This window comes from Ahaetulla prasina, chromosome 1, assembly GCF_028640845.1.
Source record: "Ahaetulla prasina isolate Xishuangbanna chromosome 1, ASM2864084v1, whole genome shotgun sequence".
NCBI lineage: Eukaryota > Metazoa > Chordata > Lepidosauria > Squamata > Colubridae > Ahaetulla > Ahaetulla prasina.
Genome location: NC_080539.1, coordinates 8,026,763 through 8,047,687, shown reverse-complemented (window position 1 = coordinate 8,047,687; position 20,925 = coordinate 8,026,763). Strand labels below are relative to the sequence as shown.

General features: G+C 45.0%; 1 protein-coding gene across 1 annotated transcript in view; it reads right to left on the bottom strand.

Annotated features, from left to right (window-relative positions):
* Positions 1-20,925, bottom strand: part of TBX4 (T-box transcription factor 4) — a 128,202-nt gene that overhangs the window by 31,299 nt on the left and 75,978 nt on the right. The window contains exons 5-7 of the mRNA XM_058164113.1: positions 16,034-16,153; positions 11,998-12,145; positions 2,453-2,605 (exon numbers count right to left, since the gene is read on the bottom strand). Of these exons, the coding sequence (XP_058020096.1) occupies positions 2,453-2,605; positions 11,998-12,145; positions 16,034-16,153 (421 nt within the window). The remainder of the gene's footprint in view (positions 1-2,452; positions 2,606-11,997; positions 12,146-16,033; positions 16,154-20,925) is intronic.

Here is a 20,925-nt window from a genome sequence, read left to right as displayed (position 1 = left end):
AGTCACCTGGAGAAGGTAGGGCGCCAATCATCTCGAGTGGGTGGGGCTTCAAACACTCAGAGAGGATGGGCCCCCAATCACCTGGAGAAGGCGGGGCTTCAGTCACCTGAGAAGGCAGGGCCTCAACCACCTGGAGAAGGCAGGTCTTGGATCACCTGGGGAGGGTGGGGTTTTAATCACCTGGTCCCTCCAGATCAGGGGTCTTCAACCTTGGCAACTTTAAGCTTGGCGGACTTCAACTCCCAGAATTCCCCAGCCAGCTTTGCTGGCTGGGGGATTCTGGGAGTTGAAGTCCGCCAGGCTTAAAATTGCCAAGGTTGGAGACCCCTGCTCCAGATGCTTGAAGCCCCGCCCTCTTTTGCTTATGCCAAAAAACTCAGGATGGCAGCTACAACGATGCGGTCCAGGTTCTGCAGCTCTTTGAAGTGTGGGGCTTGAACCCCATAGTTCTGGCTGCCATTTTGACTTTTTTGACCTGGAAGGTATCTATGGACAAGGACAAGGGACAAATCTTTTTCCAATGGCTTCTGTTCTAAATTCCTAATATTCCACTTCCGACGCCTTCCTTGCACCTTACAAAAGGCTCCACTTTTCCTTCATGTTCAAACTGCAAGAGGTTTTATATATGTATTGATTAAAGAAATTTATATGGCTGGCCCAATTCACAGATAGGTGAATCAGGGCAGGTTACAGCATTAAAAATCCGCAATATGGCTGGCTAGGGAATTCTAGGAGTTGAAGTCCACCCACCTGAAGGTTGCCAAGGTTGAGGAAGACTGGCCTAGAGTGGCCTTCTGACTAAAGGATTCTGGGAGTTGAAGTCCTCCCATCTTTAAGTCACCAACATTAAGGAACACTATTCTAGGCAGTGCACAACATTAAAAACAATAAGAACAATAACAAATAGAATAATTTCTGGAGAATGTTCCCCAATACAGAGAATCCTAGGACTATTCAGCAGTTAATTTTCAACCTTTTGAGAGCAGGTTTGATTTCCTCAACATTTTGGGGGAAATAAAACCTAAACAGTATCAGACCCGATTAATAATTGGTTAGGGAAGCTCAGCAGTAAATCCCAACACTGTAGCCTAGCCTGAAATGAATATCACAACAATGAATGGCCAATATCTCCAGATTTGCCAAAAAATCTAATTTTTTCTATGAAGTCACGAAGAGTTTATTTAAAACCCCCTCTAGAGAGAGAGAGGGAGGGATGGAGAAAGAAAGGGAGGGAGGGAGAGAGAGAGAGAGAGAGAGAGAGAGAGAGAGAGAGAGAGAGAAATTGTTGCTTTCGTTTAATTTTCTCCCAATACTATCCCATTAAAAATGCAATGCATAAATAAGATCAGAACAAACAGGGGCAAAAATATACTGTACTGTCTATAATTAATTTCTGGACTGCACACAGCCTGCACATGTGGAAATCCGCAAGGCAGTTGTGGAAAAAAAACTTAATATTTTTGAGTGTGATAATTCACAATTCACATGAGCTTGCTGGGATAAAGCAGAATTGATCGCTTCAGATTTAATCGACGTTCTAAAACTTTTTTTACCTTGTTCATGTTTATTTTGCGTCATCATGTTTATTTTCCTGACAGTTAGAACAATTAACCAATGGAACAACTTGCCTCCAGAAGTTGTGGATGCTCCAACACTGGAAGTTTTGAAGAAGATGTTGGATAATCATTTGTCTGAAGTGGTGTAGAATTTCCTGCCTAAGCAGAGGTTGGACTAGAAAACCTCTAAGGTCCCTTCCAGCTCTATTCTATTCTAATTCTAATTCTAACTTGACATATAATCAAGGAGAGAAGCAACCTAGAACAAAGGAGGAATTTCCTGACAGTGAGAACAATTAACCAGTGGAACAACTTACCTCCAGAGGTTGTGAATGCTCCAACACTAGAAGTTTTTAAGAAGATGTTGGATAACCATTTGTCTGACATGGTGTAGGGTTTCAGGCCTGAGCAGGGGGTTGGACTAGAAGACCTCTAAGGTCCTTCCAACTCCATTATTCTATTCTATTCTATTCTATTCTATTCTATTCTAATTCCTGCTATTCCTTTGTTCTTATAAAGCTCATATTGTATGTGTTTTAAGTGGGTTAAGGATTTTCTGCCTTTTGATTGTCATTGTCTTTTTTTATAAACATAAATGCCAGTTTGACCTAGTGATTAAGGCAGGACAAGAATCAAGGAGAGAAGCAACCTAGAACACAGGAGACAGTTGGAACAATTAATCAGTAGAATGCCTTGCCACCAGAAGTTCTGAATGCTCTAACACTGGAAGTTTTTAAGAAGAAACTGGACAGCTATTTGTCTGAAGTGGTGTAGGGTTTCCTGCCTGAGCAGGGGGTTGGACTAGATGACCTCCAAGGTCCCTTCCAACTCTGTTATTCTATTATTCTATGTATCAAATTCACAAAGCAAAAAAAAAAAAAGGAATGCAGACGTACCTTGTGATTTTGGTAGGATGTCACGGATATAAAGGCAGTTTCTGGGAACACGTGAGTGCAAAATGCGGTGTTCTTTGACCCAAATGCGTTGTTTTCGTCCGCTTTCACAATGTGCAACCTGGGTTGGTATTTGTGCATGGAATTGAGGATGATCTGTGGGAGGAAAAGGAGAAGGAGAAAAAAAAAGAGAATTACCAATAAGGGCCTGTTCTGTTGAATGTCCTGAAGGTGCTTTGTAAAGAAGCAACTGGACTTCCTTTGTTTTTCCTCGAAGACGTTCTTCGAGGAAGAACTGAGGAAGCTTCTTGGATGAGAAGCGAAACGCCTTCAAAGAAAAAAAAAACCAAAGAAAGTCCACCAGGTGCCTTTTGAAAAAGCACCTTTGAGACAACCATTGTTCTGTTTCCCTCCCCCTAATACTCCCAGCAAAGAGTCAGTCAGAGGCCTCCTTTTCTCCTTTTATTTACATAGATACATGTCCTGGCCACGTCTACCCACGGGCCTGCCAAGTTTCTGGAGATAACGAGGAAATTATAGATAAGGCCAGAATTACTCACGAATAGATTCTTCCCTCCGTTGATACAGATTGCCCGCCCAAATTCATTGCTTTGTCCAAGACAAAAAACCAGGAAGTCCCGCCTCCTATTTATAGTCTCTGCAGATGTCACTGCATGACAATTATGACTTGGCTTTGTCCCAACTCTTTCGCTGCTGCGCACGCCGATCACGCCTGCGTAATCTTGCATCACTCCAAAACTGTTCTTGGGGCGTTGCCAAATCAGAAGGAGGCTCCCGAGAATCAGGCTTTGCCGGCCCCTCCTCCTCCCTTTGAGTGGGTGCCAGGGAGGGAAAGGGCTCAAGAGAAGCAGGGCTGGCCAGGTCTTCTCCCTCACTTTCTGAATCATCCGAGTCCAGGAGTCCGGGTCCAGGAACCTGGGTCACAACAACCATGACCTGGATGACTGAGAATCTCAAGAAATCAATTGGAGCAGAGCAAAACTTTAAAACCATTGAATAGGCTGGCTTTGATTCCGAAGAGGTGCTTGTGTTGCTCTGGGATTGGTGCGGTCCTGAAATCCAGTTGAGTCTAGTGGTAAAGGCACCAGACTAGAAACTAGGAGGCAGTGAGTTCTAGTCCTGTCTCGGACATGAAAGCTGGCTGGGTGACTTTGGGCCAATCACGAGGAGACAGCGAGTTCTAGTCCTATCTTAGATATGAAAGCTGGCTGGGTGACTTTGGGCCAATCACCAGGAGACGGCGAGTTCTAGTCCTATCTTAGATATGAAAGCTGGCTGGGTGACTTTGGGCCAATCACCAGGAGACGGCGAGTTCTAGTCCTATCTTAGATATGAACGCTGGCTGGGTGACTTTGGGCCAATCACCAGGAGACGGCGAGTTCTAGTCCTACCTTAGATATGAAAGCTGGCTGGGTAACTTTGGGCCAATCACCAGGAGACGGCGAGTTCTAGTCCTATCTTAGATATGAACGCTGGCTGGGTGACTTTGGGCCAATCATGAGGAGACGGCGAGTTCTAGTCCTATCTTAGATATGAAAGCTGGCTGGATTGACTTTGGGCCAATCACCAGGAGACGGCGAGTTCTAGTCCTATCTTAGATATGAACGCTGGCTGGGTGACTTTGCACCAATCACCAGGAGACTGTGAGTTCTAGTCCCACCTTAGGCAGGAGGATGATCTACCAACTTGGTCCTTAAATGATGCATCCGTTATTACTGTCGCTAGAGGTGTCAAACTCGATTTCATTGAGGCCCGTATCAGGGTTGTGTTTGACCTTGGGGGACCAGGGTGGGCGTGGCCAGGGTGGGCATGGCCAACTCAACGTCACTCATGTCGTGGGGGTGTGTGTTCCTGTGGTGGCCTGAGCGCTCTGTTAGTGAAAACGGGCTTCCGAGCTCCGTTTTCGGCTGCGACAGCCTCCTGCAACCCTCTGTTAGTGAAAACGGAGCTCAGGAGGGCCACACACAGCCCTCCCGACCTCCGTTTTCGCTGACAGAGGGACTGTGGGCTGGTCCTTCGCTGTTTCCAGGGCAGCCCCAGTAGCAGTGGATTGCCCCTGGTTCGGACCGGTTCTATAGAACCGGTAATAAAACCGGCAGGAGGCTCCGCCCACTGACCCAAACATCATCCAAACTATTCTGCACATGCGCAGAAGCAGTGGTGGGATTCAGCCAGTTCACACCTATTCGGGAGAACCGGTTGTTAACTTTCTAAGCAGTTCGGAGAACCGGTTGTTGGAAGAAATCTTATTTTGTTTTTTTCTCTCCCAGGGCTAATCCTGTAAGGAAGGCAGGAAGGAAACATTCTGGTGGTGTTTCTAGCCTAATCTTGATTGCCCTGCTTACAGAAACTGCCTCTCCGGTTAACCCTTATTACATTGTAACAGCCAAGGCGAAGCGCCCATCGACGTGAGTGATGTTGAGTTGGCCACGCCCACACGGTCACATGACCACCAAGCCACGCCTACCCAGCTGATCATTAGAGCAGAGAACCGGTTGTTAAATTATTTGAATCCCAACCACTGTGCAGAAGAGCACGCGGGCACGATGCGAACCGGTAGTAAAGGTAAGTAGAACCCACCCCTGGGCCCCGCGGGCCAGATCTAAACACCCCGTGGGCCGGATCTGGCCCCTGGGCCCTGAGTTTGACACCCCTGCTGTAACTCCTGGCTGGCTGGGGAAATTCTAGGAGTTGAAGTCCACTTGTTCTCAAGCGTCTAAGCATTGAAAAATTGATTCTATCCACTTCATTGCTGGCTGTTCTCTTCTCTTTCCTTTCATCAGGGCCTCTGGTGGCTCAACAGACTAAGCAATCTGTTATTAACACAGCTGCTTGCAATTACTGCAAGTTCAAGTCCCACCAGGCCCAAGGTTGACTCAGCCTTCCATCCTTTATAAGGTAGGTAAAAATGAGGACCCAGATTGTTGGGGGGCAATAAAAGTTGACTTTGTATATAATATACAAATGGATGAAGACTACTGCTTAACACAATGTAAGCCGCCCTGAGTCTTCGGAGAAGGGCGGGATATAAATTCAAAAAAAATCAGGTCCTACATTAGCGCCTTTGGCAGAAAGTTACTGTAGGTCTTCATAGCATGTGTGTGAATAAATAGGATTATTTGACCTTGGAGAGAATTCAAATTGTCATTGGAGGGAAAAAAGCATCCAGGAAGAGACCTTTCTCCATTTCAGTATCTTTCATCTTCAGCTGACCTCCTCACTCGATGGAGTCCGGTTGCAAGGTTAGAAAACCTTGCAGAAGCGCTATCTCTGTCGAATTGATGAGCCTGTCCATTAGGTGGGGATCAGCTTTTTAATGGCCCCCCCTTTTTTTTTTGAAATCTGGTTGCAATGTATAACCTTACCCACCGAAGCCACTGCATCCTGTACCCTCCGAAATGCAGTTTTTATTGATGACAGTTTCCAGATGACATCTCGCCCCTTCCTCTTTGTGGGAGAATGGGAAGCTAGTTTTTTTTCTAAGCCTCAAACATGAGGGTTACTTTTAACTCTTTCACTGCAGTTCGGGATTTGACCAAAAGAAAAGAGAAGTGTGTAGCACTTAAAACATCTTCTAGCTTCTCCTATTTGGTACCCAAAGGTCCTTCATCAAGGGAAACCTTACTGGGTTTTATAAATATCTCCAGAAGCATTAACTGGCAGAATTAATTTGATTAGTTTAAAAAAAAATATTTATTTATTTATTTATTTGTCACAACAGTATATAAAAGGATAAGCATGAAATAAATATATGATATATAAGCATAAATATAATCATAAGTATGTAATAACTATATGAAATTGGATACAATCAAAGGGAACATTAGGACAGGAACAGTAGGCACGTTGGTGCTCTTATGCACGCCCCTTACAGACCTCTTAGGAATGGGGTGAGGTCAATAGTAGATAGTTTTTGGTTAAAGCTTTTGGGATTTTGGGAAGAGACCACAGAGTCTGGTAGTGCATTCCAGGCATTAACAACTCTGTTACTGAAGTCATATTTTCTGCAATCAAGATTGGAGCGGTTCACATTAAGCTTAAATCTATTGTGTGCTCGTGTATTGTTGCAATTGAAGCTGAAGTAGTCTTCGACAGGAAGGACGTTGTAACAGATGATTCTATGACTGGATGAACGTCTGGATGAATATCTATGAACAGATGATTCTAAGACTAGAGGCTAAAACATATGAAGAACAGTTGCAGGAACTGGGTATGTCTAGTTTAATGAAAAGAAGGACTAGGGGAGACATGATAGCAGTCTTCCAATATCTCAGGGGCTGCCCCGAAGAAGAGGGAGTCAAGCTATTCCAAAGCACCTGAGGGCAGGACAAGAAACAATGGGTGGAAACTAATCAAGGAGAGAAGCAACCTAGAATTAAGGAAAAATTTCCTGACAGTGAGAACAATTAACCAGTGGAACGACTTGCCTCCAGAAGTTGTAAATGCTCCAACACTGGAAGTTTTAAGAAGATGTTGGATAACCATTTGTCTGAAGTGGTGCAGGGTTTCCTGCCTAAGCAGAGGGTTGGACTAGAAGACCTCCAAGGTCCCTTCCAACTCTGTTATTCTATTTCTATTTCTAGTTAAGACACGGGCTTTCTGTGATTGAAGAGTAACACAATAACAGAATAACAGAGTTGGAAGGGACCTTGGAGGTCTTCTAGTCTAACCCCCTGCTCAAGCAAGAGACCTATACCACTGCAGACAAATGGTTGTCCAATCTATTCTTAAAAACCTCCAGAGATGAAGCACCCGGAACTTCTATAGGCAAGCTGTTCCATGGGTTAATTGTCCCCACTTTTAGGAAGTTTCTCCTTAATTCAGGGGTCTCCAACCTTGGTCCCTTTAAGACTTGTGGACTTCAACTCCCAGAGTCCCTCAACCAGCAAAGCTGGCTGAGGAACTCTGGGAGTTGAAGTCCCCAAGTCTTAAAGGGACCAAGGTTGGAGACCCCTGCCTTAATTCGAGGTTGTTTCTCTGCTTGATTAGTTTCCATCCATTGCTTCTTGTCCTGCCCTCTAGTGCTTTGTAGAATACTTTGACCCAGTGGTGAAATCCAATTTTTTTTACTACGGTTCTGTGGGTGTGGCTTGGTGGGTGTGGCTTGGTGGGCATGGCAGGGGAAGGATACTGCAAAATCCCCATTCCCACCCCGCTCCTGGGGCCAGCCAGAGCTGGTATTTGCCGGTTCTCCGAACTACTCAAAATTTCCGCTGCTGGTTCTCCAGAACCTGTCAGAACCTGCTGGATTTCACCCCTGGTTTGACCCCCCTCTTCTTTATGGCAGCCCCTTAGGCATTGGAACACAATTATCAACATAATGTTGCAAAGGTGCATTTTTTTTTTTCAAGAGGCAAGTGGATATTTTTGTTTTTCTTTGAAGACATTTCACTTCTTGGATGAGAAGCGAGAAGTCTTCAAAGACAAACCAGAAAGTCCAGTTGTCTCCTAAAAAAAACAAAACCTTTGGGACAGTGGTGGGTTTAAACATTTTTTACCACCGGTTGTGTGGATGTGGCTTGGTGGGCGTGGCTTGGTGCGTGTGGCTTGGTGGATGTGGCAGGGGAAGGTTACTGCAAAATCCCCATTTCCTCCCAATCAGCTGGGACTCGGGAGGCAGAGAATAGATGGGGGCGGGGCCACTCAGAATTTTTACTACCAGTTATGTGGGTGTGGCTTGGTGGGCGTGGCTTGGCTTGGTGGGCGTGGCTTGGTGGGCATGGCAGGGGAAGGATACTGTAAAATCCCCATTTCCTCCCGACCAGCTGGGACTCGGGAGGCAGAGAATAGATGGGGGCGGGGCCAGTCAGAATTTTTACTACCGGTTCTGTGGGTGTGGCTAGGTGGGCGTGGCATGGCTAGGTGGGCGTGGCTAGGTGGGCGTGGCAGGGGAAGGTTACTGCAAAATCCCCATTTCCTCCCAATCAGCTGGGACTCAGGAGGCAGATGGGGGTGGGGCCAGTCAGAATTCTTACTACTGGTTCTCTAAACCACTCAAAATTTCCGCTACCGGTTCTCCAGAACTGGTCAGAACCTGCTGAAATCCACCTCTGCTTTGGGACAACCATGACCTGGGTGACTGAGAATATCCATAGACAGCTATCAACATAAACCAGCAGTGTGTAGCAGCATCCAAATAAGCTAATAACAATCCTCGGTTGTGTATACAGAGGCATAAAAAACCAAACTTAATAATGGGCTATAGAATAAGTTTTTTAACTGTCATTTTAGCTTGTATTTATATATATTTTTAATTGCCTGTGAACCGCCCTGAGTCCCTAGGGAGATAGGGCGGTATACAAATATGAAAAATAAATAAATAAATAAATAAATAAAACTCATGTGAAGATTTGGTAACTCCAAATCTCAACCAGCAAATGCTCTGTCTTACACATTGGAAAAAAGAATCTGAACACTAAATACAAGCTCGATGGACATTACCTTGTAGATGACCCCCACCCCGTTAAAGACCTTGGAGTTTTCATATCAAATGATCTAAGTGCCAAAGCCCACTGCAACTACATCGCAAAAAAGCCTTTAAGAGTTGTAAACTTAATCTTGCATAGCTTCTTCTCCAGAAACACTACTGTTGTGTCTTGCCCGCTCTCACCGCAGCCGGGGTCTGCTTATCTGCTTCCGAACGCTGAAGAATGTCCTCCCGGCCCCAGCCCTGGCTCCATGCCCAGACAGGCTGAGGAGGGGGCATCTCCCGGCCCCAGCCCTGGATCCATTCCCAAGCAGGCTGCAGAGGAGGGAGCACCCCCCGGCCCCAGCCCTGGCTCCATGCCCAGGCAAACGGAGCAACTAGACCCCTCCCCCTCCTCCACAGCATGTGAGCCTGAGGAAAGTTTATTTCCAACAGCTGCTGATTGGAGTGACCCTCGCATCAGAAGACTGGATAGGCGGAGGCAACAGAAGGAAGGGAGGGGCAGGCCTTAATGAGTGCTGAGTCATGGAGCCACACCCCATGCCTATATAAAGGATCTGCTTTCTGGCAGTCTCTGAGTCAGGCAAAGTCGAACTTATCTTGCTGAAGTCACTTTCTGGTCTCCTGCCTGCTCTGAGGACTTTGCTAGGACTTTGGGCAGAGCTGCAGAGGCAAGCCTGATTCGGATTTCCCTGACCCGGCCGTCAGCGGAGGAGTGGGACACGACAACTACACTACTAACCAGAGCATATAAAACATTTGCTAGACCAATTCTTGAATACAGCTTGCCTGTCTGGAACCCACACCTCATTTCAGACATTAATACAATTGAGCGTGTCCAGAAATATTTTACAAGAGTTCTTCACTCCTCTGATTACAACAAAATACCTTATGCCACCAGACTTGAAATCCTGGGTTTAGAAAACTTAGAATTCCGCCGCCTTCGACATGACCTGAGTTTAACTCATAGAATCATCTATTACAATGTCCTTCCTGTTGAAGACTACTTCAGCTTCAATCGCAACAATACATGAGCACACAATAGATTTAAATTTAATGTTAACCGCTTCAATCTTGATTGCAGAAAATATGACTTATGTAACAGTTATTAATACTTGGAACACACTACCTGACTCTGTGGTCTCTTCTCATAATCCCAAAAGCTTTAACCAAAAACTGTCTACTATGGGACCTCACCCCATTCCTAAGAGGTCTGTAAGGGGCGTGCATAAGAGCACAAGCGTGCCTACCGTTCCTGTCCTAATGTTCCCTTTCATTGTATCCAATTCATATAGTTATTACATACTTATGCTTATATATATGCTTATATATCATATAGTTATTTCATACTTATGCTTATATATACTATTGTGACAAAATAAATAAATAATAAAAAAATAAAAAAATAATAAAGTTATTACTACCGCTTTGTAAATTCTTAGTATGGCCACACCTGGAATAGTGTATTCAGTTTTGGTCACCAACATTACAAAAAAGACTTTGGAAAAGTGCAGAGAAGAGCAACTACGATGATTAAAGGCCTGGAGGCTAAAACACATGGAGAACGGTTGCAAGAATTGGGTATGGCCAGTCTAGAGAAAAGAAGGATTAGGGGCAGTGGAGGGATTCAGCCAGTTCGCACCACTTCGGGAGAACCGGTTGTTAACTTTCTGAGCAGTTTGGCAAACTGGTTGTTGGAAGAAATCATTAGGGCAGAGAACCAGTTGTTAAATTATTGGAATCCCACCACTGACTAGGGGGGATAGCAGCATTCCAGTATTTGAGGGGCTACCACTCAACTTATTTTCCAAAGCATCAGAAGGTGTTATGTCCTCCTCACCTCCGTCCGAACGACAAGACAAGAAACAATGGATGGAAACTAACCAAAGAGAGAAACAACCTGGAATTAAGGAGAAACGTCCTTAACAGTGAGGACAATTAACCAGTGGAACAGTTTGCCTCCAGAAGTTGTGGTTGCTTCAGCACTGGAGGTTTTTAAGAAAAGACCGGACAGCCACCTGCCTGAAATGTTACAGGGTCTGTACCTACAGCAGAGGGTTGGACTAGAAGACCTCCAAGATCCCTTCCGGCTTTATGCTGATTGATAGCAGAGTTCCAATATTTGAGGGGCTGCCACAGAGAGGAGGAAGGGAGTCAAGCTATTTTCCAAAGCACCCGAAGGCCAGACAAGGAATAATGGCTGGAAACTGATCAAGGAGAGATTCAACCTAGAAATAAGGAGGTATTTTCTGACAGTGAGAACAATCAACCCATGGAACAGAAGTTGCCTTCAGAAGTTGTGGGAGCTTCATCACTGGAGGCTTTCAAGAACAGACTTGTTGTGTCTCGTCCGATCTCACCACAGCCGGGGCCTTCTTATCTGCTTCCGAACACGGAGGAATGTCCTAGTATGCCTCCCGGCCCCAGCCCTGGCTCCATGCCCAGACAGGCTGAAGAGGAGGAAGTATCTCCAGCCCCCAGCTCTGGCTCCATGCCCAGGCAAACGGAGCAACTAGACCCCTCCCCCTCCTCCACAGCATGTGAGCCTGAGGGAGGTCAATTGCCAACAGCTGCAGACTGGAGTGACCCTCACGTGATAGACAGAGGAAACAGAAGGAAGGGAGGGGCAGGCCTGGATAAGTGCTGAGTCATGGAGCCACACCCCATGGCCTATATAAAGGACCTGCTTTCTGGCAGTCTCTGAGTCAGGCAAAGTCTAAACATATCTTGCTGAAGTCACTTTCTGGTCTCCTGCCTGCCCTGAGGACTTTGCTAGGACTTTGGCAGAGCTGCAGAGGCACGCCTGATTCGGATTTCCCTGACCCGGCCGTCAGCGGAGGAGTGGGACACGACAAGACTGGACTGCCATCTGTCAGAAATGGTGTAGGATCTGCTGGGCAGGGGGGGTTGGACTAGATGACCTACCAGGTCCCTTCCAACTCCGTTAATCTGTAAATCTGCATGGCGGAAATGATATCATTTTTGCAGGGACCTTATTACCAGGTAGGTGACATCCTTGGTAGCTTCCTCTAGTCACCTGGGGATCGGGTGGCAGTATTTATAGAGCGAGGCTAGGAGAAACCTTAAAAATTTCTCTTACGTGTCCGAACGGATCCAAGTGGTTGTTGGTGAGTTTTAGCTTCTGGAAAGACACAAGTTGACGCATCCAATGAGTTCCCGTCGCTGGAGAGTCAGGGTGAACATATAACCGTCCGGGCATTGCAGGTTCAGCTTTTCCTGCCACCATCCTATGTTCAAAACGATACAAGAAATGAAATGAAATGAAAGCACAGAGTTGGGACTAGAACAGGGCTCTCCAACCTTGGTCCCTTTAAGACTTGTATCCAAATGTGAAAGCAAAATGTTGGAGATGTGATTGTGAGGATGCTACCTATTATCATATATGGTGGACTTGCAAAAAAGTTAAAGCCTTTTGGATTAAAATATGGTGGATTATGCAGAACATTTTGAAAAAGAAGATCAAGTTTGTTCCACAGTTCTTTTTATTAGGAATAATCTCAGATTGCACTGTTATAGAGACAAAACTGATTCTGAATTTAATAACTGCTGCAAGATTATTGATTGCACAATATTGGAAGAAAGAAGACTTACCTACAATTGGAGAATGGATTAGTAAAGTATCAAATTTAGCAGAAATGGCAAAAATTTCTGCCTACTTGAAAGACTGTACACAAGAAAAATATATACTGGAATGGAGGAAGTGGATTGATTATATTCAAAATAAGTATCAGATTAAAAAATATCAATTAGTTTTTGAGTGAAGTTAGGAATTATTATGTATTAGTTTAAGAAAGAAGGGAATTGATAGTGTGATGGTGTGAAATGGAATATGTTTTATGTTATATTTTAGATTATGTTTGTTAGTTACAATACCCTGTATTCTGTTCTGGGAAGTCTCGGGGAAGGAGGCGGGAAGGGAAGACTATAAATTGATTGGTTGCCATTGTACAGGAATAATGGTAGAATTAAACAAGTTGGAATGGTGTAATGTCGGGACTGCTCGGCAAACACTCCCGAAGGAAAGGGTAAGGAAAGAGGAGTAAAGAAGGAAGAAAGTAGGTAGGTAGGTGGGTAGGGAGGAAAGAAGGGAGGGAGAAGAAAGGATAGGAGGAGGAGAAGAAGGAGAAGATAGAGGGTTAGAAAGAATGGTAGTGAGAAGTGGGAAAGAGGAGGGGAAGTAGGAAAGCGAGGAGAAGGTGGTGGGGGAAGTTTAAGAAGGATGAGAAGGGAAGAAAGGATTAAAGGGGGGAGTGGCAGTTGAGCAGCCCTGACTGAGTATAATTTGAGTATAGGACTGATTGTTGGATAAGTGATTGTATTGTACACTGGTCAAATTGTGGGAATTATTATGGAAAAATAAATTTTTTTTGCAAAAAACAAAAAAAAAAAAAGACTTGTGGACTTGTGGCTGAGGAACTCTGGGAGTTGAAGTCCACAAGTCTTAAAGGGACCAGGGTTGGAGACCCCTGGATTAGAAGACCTCCAACTCTGTTATTCTATATTCTATAACCATGATGGCGAACTTGTGGCACATGGAGCCATATCTGTGGGCACGCGAGTGTTGCCCTAGCTCAGCTCCAGCATGCATTTGCACGCCAGCCGATTTTGGGGCCTTCTGGGCCCACCGGAAGTCAGGAAATGGGCCGTTTCCGGCCTCCAGAGGGCCTCCAAGGGTGTGTGGAAGGCCGTTTTCGCCCTCCCCAGGCTCCAAGAAAGGCTCTGGAGGGCAAAAAACGGGCCTACTGGGTTCACCGGTAACCTTTTTCCCGTCGTGTGCCAAAAGCGGGAAGGAGCATGGGGGGACACGGGCCCCATTGAATTATGGGTGTGGGCACGTGCACACGCGACACCCTCCCACGCTCCCCCCCCCAGCTTTTGGCACCCGACGGCAGAAAGGTTAGCCATCACTGTTCTATAAATTTCCCAGCCTCTTTTTATCAATTGAGCAAGGTGGCTAGCTAGCTCAGGGCTCTCCAACCTTGGTCCCTTTAAGACTTGTGGACTTCAACTCCCAGAGTCCCTCACCCAGCAAAGTTGGCTGAGGAACTCTAGGAGTTGAAGTCCACAAGTCTTAAAAGGACCAAGGTTGGAGACCCCTGAGCTAGCTAACCTCGACAATAAACCCAGCTTCCTTTTTTGTCATGCAAAACTTTCGTAGGGAGCAGCACTTTCCCCAAAGTAGTCCCCGACTTACAGCCACTCATTCAAAGTTACGACAGCACTGGGGGGAAAAAAGCGACTTATGACTATTTTTCATGCCTAAGGCTGTTGCAGCATCCCCATATTCACATGATCAAAATCCAGACACTTGGCAACTGAATCATACTTAGGACGATTGCAGTGTTCCGGGGTTACGTGATCCACTTTTGCGACCTTCTGACGAGCAAAGTCAATGGGGAAACCAGATTCACTTAACAACCAGTGTTACTAACAAAGTGTGATTCACTTTACAACGGTGGCAAGAATGGTCATAAAATGGGGCAAAACTCACTGAACAACTGTCTCGCTGAGCAGCAGACATGTTGGGTTCAGTTGTGGTCGTAAGTCGAGGACTCGGCTTTACAACTTACAAACTTACAAACTGGGTCCAGAATTTTTGCCACTAAGGGAGTGGTGTCAATTTTGCAACCTTTTCTGCCACGATTGTTAAATTGCGGTTGTTAAGTGAACAACATGGTCGTTAAGTGAATCCAGCTTCCTCCGTTGACTCCTTGTCAGTACAGGCAGTCCTCTACTTCCAATCGTTCATTTAGTGACCGTTCAAAGTTACAACGAGACTGGAAAAAGGTGACTGGTGATCGTTTTTCACACTTACGGCCTTTGTAGCAGCCCTCTGATGAAAAACTCAGATGCTTGGCAACTGGTTCATACTTATGACCGTTGCTGTGCCCCAGTGGTAGGTTTCAAAAATCTTTACTACCAGTTCTGTGGGTGTGGCTTGGTGGGTGTGGCAAGGCTTGGTGGGCATGGCAGGGGAGGGATACTGTAAAATCTCCATTCCCTCCCCACTCCAGGGGAGGGATACTGCAAAATCCCCATTTCCTCCCGATCAGCTGGGACTCGGGAGGCAGGGAATAGATGGGGACGGGGCCAGTCAGAATTTTTACTACCAGTTCCGTGGGTGTGGCTTGGTAGGTGTGGCATGGCTTGGTGGGAGTGGCTTGGTGGGCATGGCATGGCTTGGTGGGCGTGGGCAGGGTGTGGCTTGGTGGGTGTGGCTTGGTGGGCGTGGGCAGGGGAAGGATACTGCAAAATCCCCATTTCCTCCCGATCAGCTGGGACTCGGGAGGCAGAGAATAGATGGGGGCGGGGCCAGTCAGAATTTTCACTACTGGTTCTGTGGGTGTGGCTTGGTGGGTGTGGCTTGGTGGGCGTGGGCAGGGGAAGGTTACTGCAAAGTCCCCATTTCCTCCCGATCAGCTGGGACTCGGGAGGCAGAGAATAGATGGGGGCGGGGCCAGTCAGAATTTTCACTACCGGTTCTCCAAACTGCTCAAAATTTCTGCTACCGGTTCTCCAGAACTGGTCAGAACCTGCTAAAACCCACCTCTACTGTGCCCCAAGGCCATGTGACTCCCTTTTGCAATCTTTGATAAGCAAAATCTACGGGGAAGCCGGCTTCACTTAACAACCGTGGTACTAACTTATCGACTGCGGTGATTCACTTAACAACAGTGGCACGAAAGGTCGTATAATGGGGCAAAGCTCACTTAAGAAATGTCTCACTTAACGACAGAAAACCTGGGCTCAATTATGGTCGTAAATCGAGGACTACCTTTAGTTGGCTGGGAAGGTTGCAAATGGTGACCACAAGACCTTTGCAGGCTGCAGTGGCTATCAGTATCTGCCGAGTTGGCAAACACCTGGATTTTAATCAGGTGACTATGAAGATGCTGACAGTCATAAGTGCAAGAACCGGACATGAGTCAGGTATTTTCATTTTCAGTGCAAGAGGAATTCAGCCCTACCTACCCTACAGGGTTGTTGTTTTGGAGGAAAGAGGGAGGAGTATTGCACGTGTGTTCACTGTCTTGAGTTATTCATAAAAAGTAATAAAGGTGAGATTAAAAAAATAAAGAAGCAAATCAATAAACCATCGTGCGTTCATCACCTACCACTTGTTGTCACAGAATTTGTATCGATGATCGTCTGCCGGAACAATATCGATCAGCAAGATGTACTTAGTCTTGGGATTCATCCCAGTTACTTTCACTTTGTAGCTTGGAAACATCCTCCTTATGGAAAAGATGAAAGAAAGGAGGAAGGGGAGGGGGGGCAGAGATGGAGAGGAAGAGGAAGAAGGGACAGGAGGAGGAGGAGGAGATGGGGATGGAAGAGGAGAGGGAGGAGGAGGAGGAGGAGGAGGAGGGAGGAAAGAGGAAGGAAATGGGGAGGAAGGAGGAAGAAGGGGGAAGAGGTAAGAGAAGGAAGAAGGAGAAGGGAAAAAAGGAGGAGGAAGAGATGGGGATGGAGAAGGAGAGGGAGGAGAGGAGAGGAGAGGAGGAGGAGGAGGAGGAGGAGGAGGAGGAGGAGGAGGAGGAGGAGGAGAAGGAGGAGGAGGAGGAGGAGGAGGAGAAGAAGAAGAAGAAGAAGAAGAAAAGAAAAAAGGTGACGAAAAGAAGAAAAGGTAAAAGAAGAAGAAACAGATGAAGAAGAAAAGAAGAAAAAGTAAAAGAAAAACAGAAGAAAAGAACAACAAGAAGAAGAATCCATATTAGACACGTTGAAAAACAAACTGGGTTACAGATCAACTTTCTGTGACTTGATAGCAATTATCATTCCCAGAATTTTTTGCATCATCAACTTTCATATCAACTAGTAAGAAGTAAAGATGCCCATCGGGGCAGGAGGTCAAAAAACTCCTGCAACTGAAGCCACACCCCTTTTTTTAGTGCAATGCACATGGGACACACATTAAAGAGCAGTAGGGCTTTGATCATACAGTTATGGTCACCATCTTCACCCTTTCTCTACCCCCCTCCCCCCGCATTCCCCGCCCGCCTAATATAATTTATATAATAATAATAATAATAATAATAATATTAATTATTAATAATAATAATTATAATAATATAATTATTATTATTATTATTATTATTATTATTATTATTATTATTATTATTATTATTATTATTATTATTATTATTTAATTTTTATACCGCCCTTCTCCCGAAGGACTCAGGGCGGTGAACAGGCAAATAAAATAGTACAATATATTACAATAAAACACATTTTAAAAAACTTATTCAAAATAGCCTAAATTTAAAATACCATACAAAATATAAAAAATAAACCCCAATAAAATCCATATTTAAAAACCCTATTTAAGCCAGTCCTGCTCGAAAGAATAGATATGTCTTCAGCTCGCGGCGAAAGGTCCGGAGGTCAGGAAGTTGTCGAAGTCCTGGGGGAAGCTCGTTCCAGAGGGTAGATGCGCCCACAGAGAAGGCTCTCCCCCTGGGGGTCGCCAGCCTACACTGTTTGGCTGATGGCACCCTGAGAAGACCCTCTCTATGGGAGCGTACCGGCCAGTGGGAGGCATGTGGTAACAGAAGGCGGTCCCGAAGATATCCCGGTCCTATGCCATGTATAGTTTCTTTCATATCCCCACCTTGCAGAATAGAGAGATTGGAGAGGAAGGGATTTTCTGAAGCATCTGAAGGCCAGTCAAGGAATAATGGATGAAAACTGACCAAGGAGAGATTCAGCCTAGAAATAAGGAGGAATTTCCTGACAATGAGAACCATCAACCCATGGAACAGAAGTTGCCTTCGGAAGTTGTGGGAGCTTCATCACTGGAAGCTTTCAAGAAGAGACTGGGCTGCCATCGGTCAGAAATGGTGTAGGGCAGTGGTGGGATTCAAATAATTTAACAACCGGTTCTCTGTCCTAATGATTTCTTCCAACAACCAGTTTGCCAAACTGCTCAGAAAGTTAACAACCGGTTCTCCCGAAGTGGTGCGAACTGGCTGAATCCCACCACTGGTGTTGGGTCTCCTGCTTGGACAGGGGGTTGGACTAGATGACCTCCAAGGTCCCTTCCAACTCTGTTATTATGTTATGTTATTTCTAGTTAAGACGCGGGCTTTCTGTGATTCAAGAGTAACACAATAATAGATTAAATCTGTTAAATCTGTAAATCTCCCCCTCTTCCCCTGAAAAAGGGTGGAATAGAAAGAAAAAAAACCTGGAGAAAAAACAATACAGTACCTAATTTTTAAGGTCAAGATGTCTGCGCCTTTGCAGTTTTTGTTATTTTTTTTTTTTTTTAAACTAAGTTTTAGGAAACTCTTCTAAACTCAGGCGCACACGGCAGGCCAGACATAAAGTGTGTTCGGAACAATTATAAACAGAGCGCTGGGCGATTGCACAAGGATTTTTATGAGACCCACGTTAGAACAGCTTCCTCTCTCTTTTACCCTCCCCGGCCCTATCCAAACCGTCGGACATCTAAGCTACTAAAGGAGCCAAGATTTGAAATATTCTCAATGTTAAGTGCTTTTTAATGGCATTTAAAATTAAGCTTCGGCATATGGACTTCATACAGAAGAGACAAGTTGGAGTTAAATAATGTTCCGTAGAAGAGGACATGTAAAATAAATAGCGCGAGCCGAAGTCCGACCCGTAATATATACAATTGAAATTCTTTGCTGGAGAACAAATGAAAAACTTGCGTCTCCTCCGAGGTGCAGTTTAAGCTCTGAGCTGCGCCCCTTAACGGCTTTGAATAACAATTGGGTGCCACAGATCAGAAGGGGTCAACCTCACGTGCCAATTTTCACCTCCTTTTCCAGCGGGGGAGGGAGGAAGCATCGTGGAGGGCTCCCCATCTCCCTCCCTCCCCCCCCCAGTTTTCAGCTGGATTCAGGCTCTCCATGGCCATTTCATCCTCCTGATAGGTTGATGCATTTTTAGGCACCCCAAGCAACAAGCATAACAAGATACCTTACAACAAAAACAACAAAATACCTTACACCACCAGACTTGAAATCCTGGGATTAGAAAACTTAGAACTCCGCCGACTCCCGACAAGACCTGTGTTTAACACACAGAATCATCTATTGCAATGTCCTTCCTGTCGAAGACTACTTCAGCTTCAATCGCAATAATACAAGAGCAAACAATAGATTCAAACTTAATGTTAACCGCTTCAATCTTGATTGCAGAAAATATGACTTCTGTAACAGAGTTGTTAACGCTTGGAACATACTGCCTGACTTTGTGGTCTCTTCTCAAACTTCCAAAAGCTTTAACCAAAAACTGTCTACCATTGACCTCACCCCCTTCCTAAGAGGACTATAAGGGGCGTGCATAAGAGCACAAAAGTGCCTACCGTTCCTGTCCTAATGTTTCCTTTCATTATATCAAATTAATACAATTATTACATACTTTTGCTGATATATATGCTTAGATGATATTTTGCTGATTTATGCTGATGCTTGTGTATACTGTTTTTTTTTATCTTGAAGAAAATATATATATATAAGTAAAAAATATGCATCAACTATATCAATTTGATATAATGAAGGGAACAATAGGACAGGAACGGTAGGCACTTTTGTGCTCTTATGCACGCCCCTTATAGCCCTCTTAGGAACGGGGTGAGGTCAATAGTAGACAGTTTTTGGTTGAAGATTTTGGGATTTTGAGTAGAGACTATGGAGTCAGGTAATGAGTTCCAAGCATTAACAACTCTGTTACAGAAGTCATATTTTCTGCAATCAAGTTTGAAGCGGTTGACATTTAGCTTGAATCTATTTGTTGCTCTTGTAATATTGCGATTGAAGCTGAAGTAGTCTTTTATAGGAAGGATATTGTAATAGATGATTTTGTGTGTTAAACACAGGTCATGTCGAAGTCGACGGAGTTGTAAGTTTTCTAATCCCAGGATTTCGAGTCTGTTGGTATAAGGTATTTTATTGTTTTCGGAGGAGTGAAGAACTCTTCTAGTAAAATATTTCTGGACTCTTTATATTGTATTTATGTCAGAGATATGGTATGGGTTCCAGACGGATGAGCTGTATTCAAGAATAGGTCTGGCAAATGTTTTGTATGCTCTAGTTAGTAGTGTAGAGTTTTTAGAAAAGAAGCTGCGTAAAATTAGGTTTAGAACTCTTAGGGCCTTTTTTGCTATGTAGTTGCAGTGGGCTTTGGCATTAAGGTCATTTGATATGAGAACTCAAAGATCTTTGACAGGATGGGGGTCATCAGTTAGGTAATGTCCATCAAGTTTGTACTTGATGTTAGGGTTCTTATTTCCAATATGTAAGACTGAGCATTTGCTGGTTGAGATTTGGAGTTGCCAAGTTTTAGACCAATCGGAAATTAAGTTGAGGTCTTCTTGAAGGGTAGAAGTATTATTAGAGGTATTAAATAGTTTGACATCGTCAGCAAAGAGAACACAATAACTTGAGATGAGGTCACAGAGATCATTTATGTATAGTATGAAGAGCGCTGGTCCAAGAACGCTGCCTTGGGGAACGCCACTTTTGACAGGAACAGGATTAGATAGAGCGTTGCCAATTTTGACCACTTGTTGTCTGTTTGACAGGAAGGCATTTATCCAACTGTGAAGAGGTCCCGAAATGCCATAGGATTTTAGTTTGAGGAGAAGTTTATCGTGTACTACTGAATCAAAAGACAGGGGGGGAGGGGATTGTGCAGAGCAGAGAGTGTTTTTCCATCTGTACGGTAAGTGGGAGAGGCAGATATGGCGGAGGCAGGGGGCCATATCGTTCTTTGGGAGCACGTGTTTGATGTTTAAAAGCGATCACGTGCTCCGGCCCCCCAGTCCTTACTCGTTCCCCGGATGGTCAAGACCCTCAGAGTTTGGGTCTTTGGCTGATGCTTTGTAATGCCCGGTCCATGGTCAATAAGGGTCCCCTGATTTGTGACCTTATTCAGAGGGAGTCCGCGGACTTTATGGGAATTATGGAGACCTGGTTGGGCACAGAAGGGGGTGTACCCCTGGTTGAACTGTGCCCTCCGGGTTTCCGGGCATTTCATC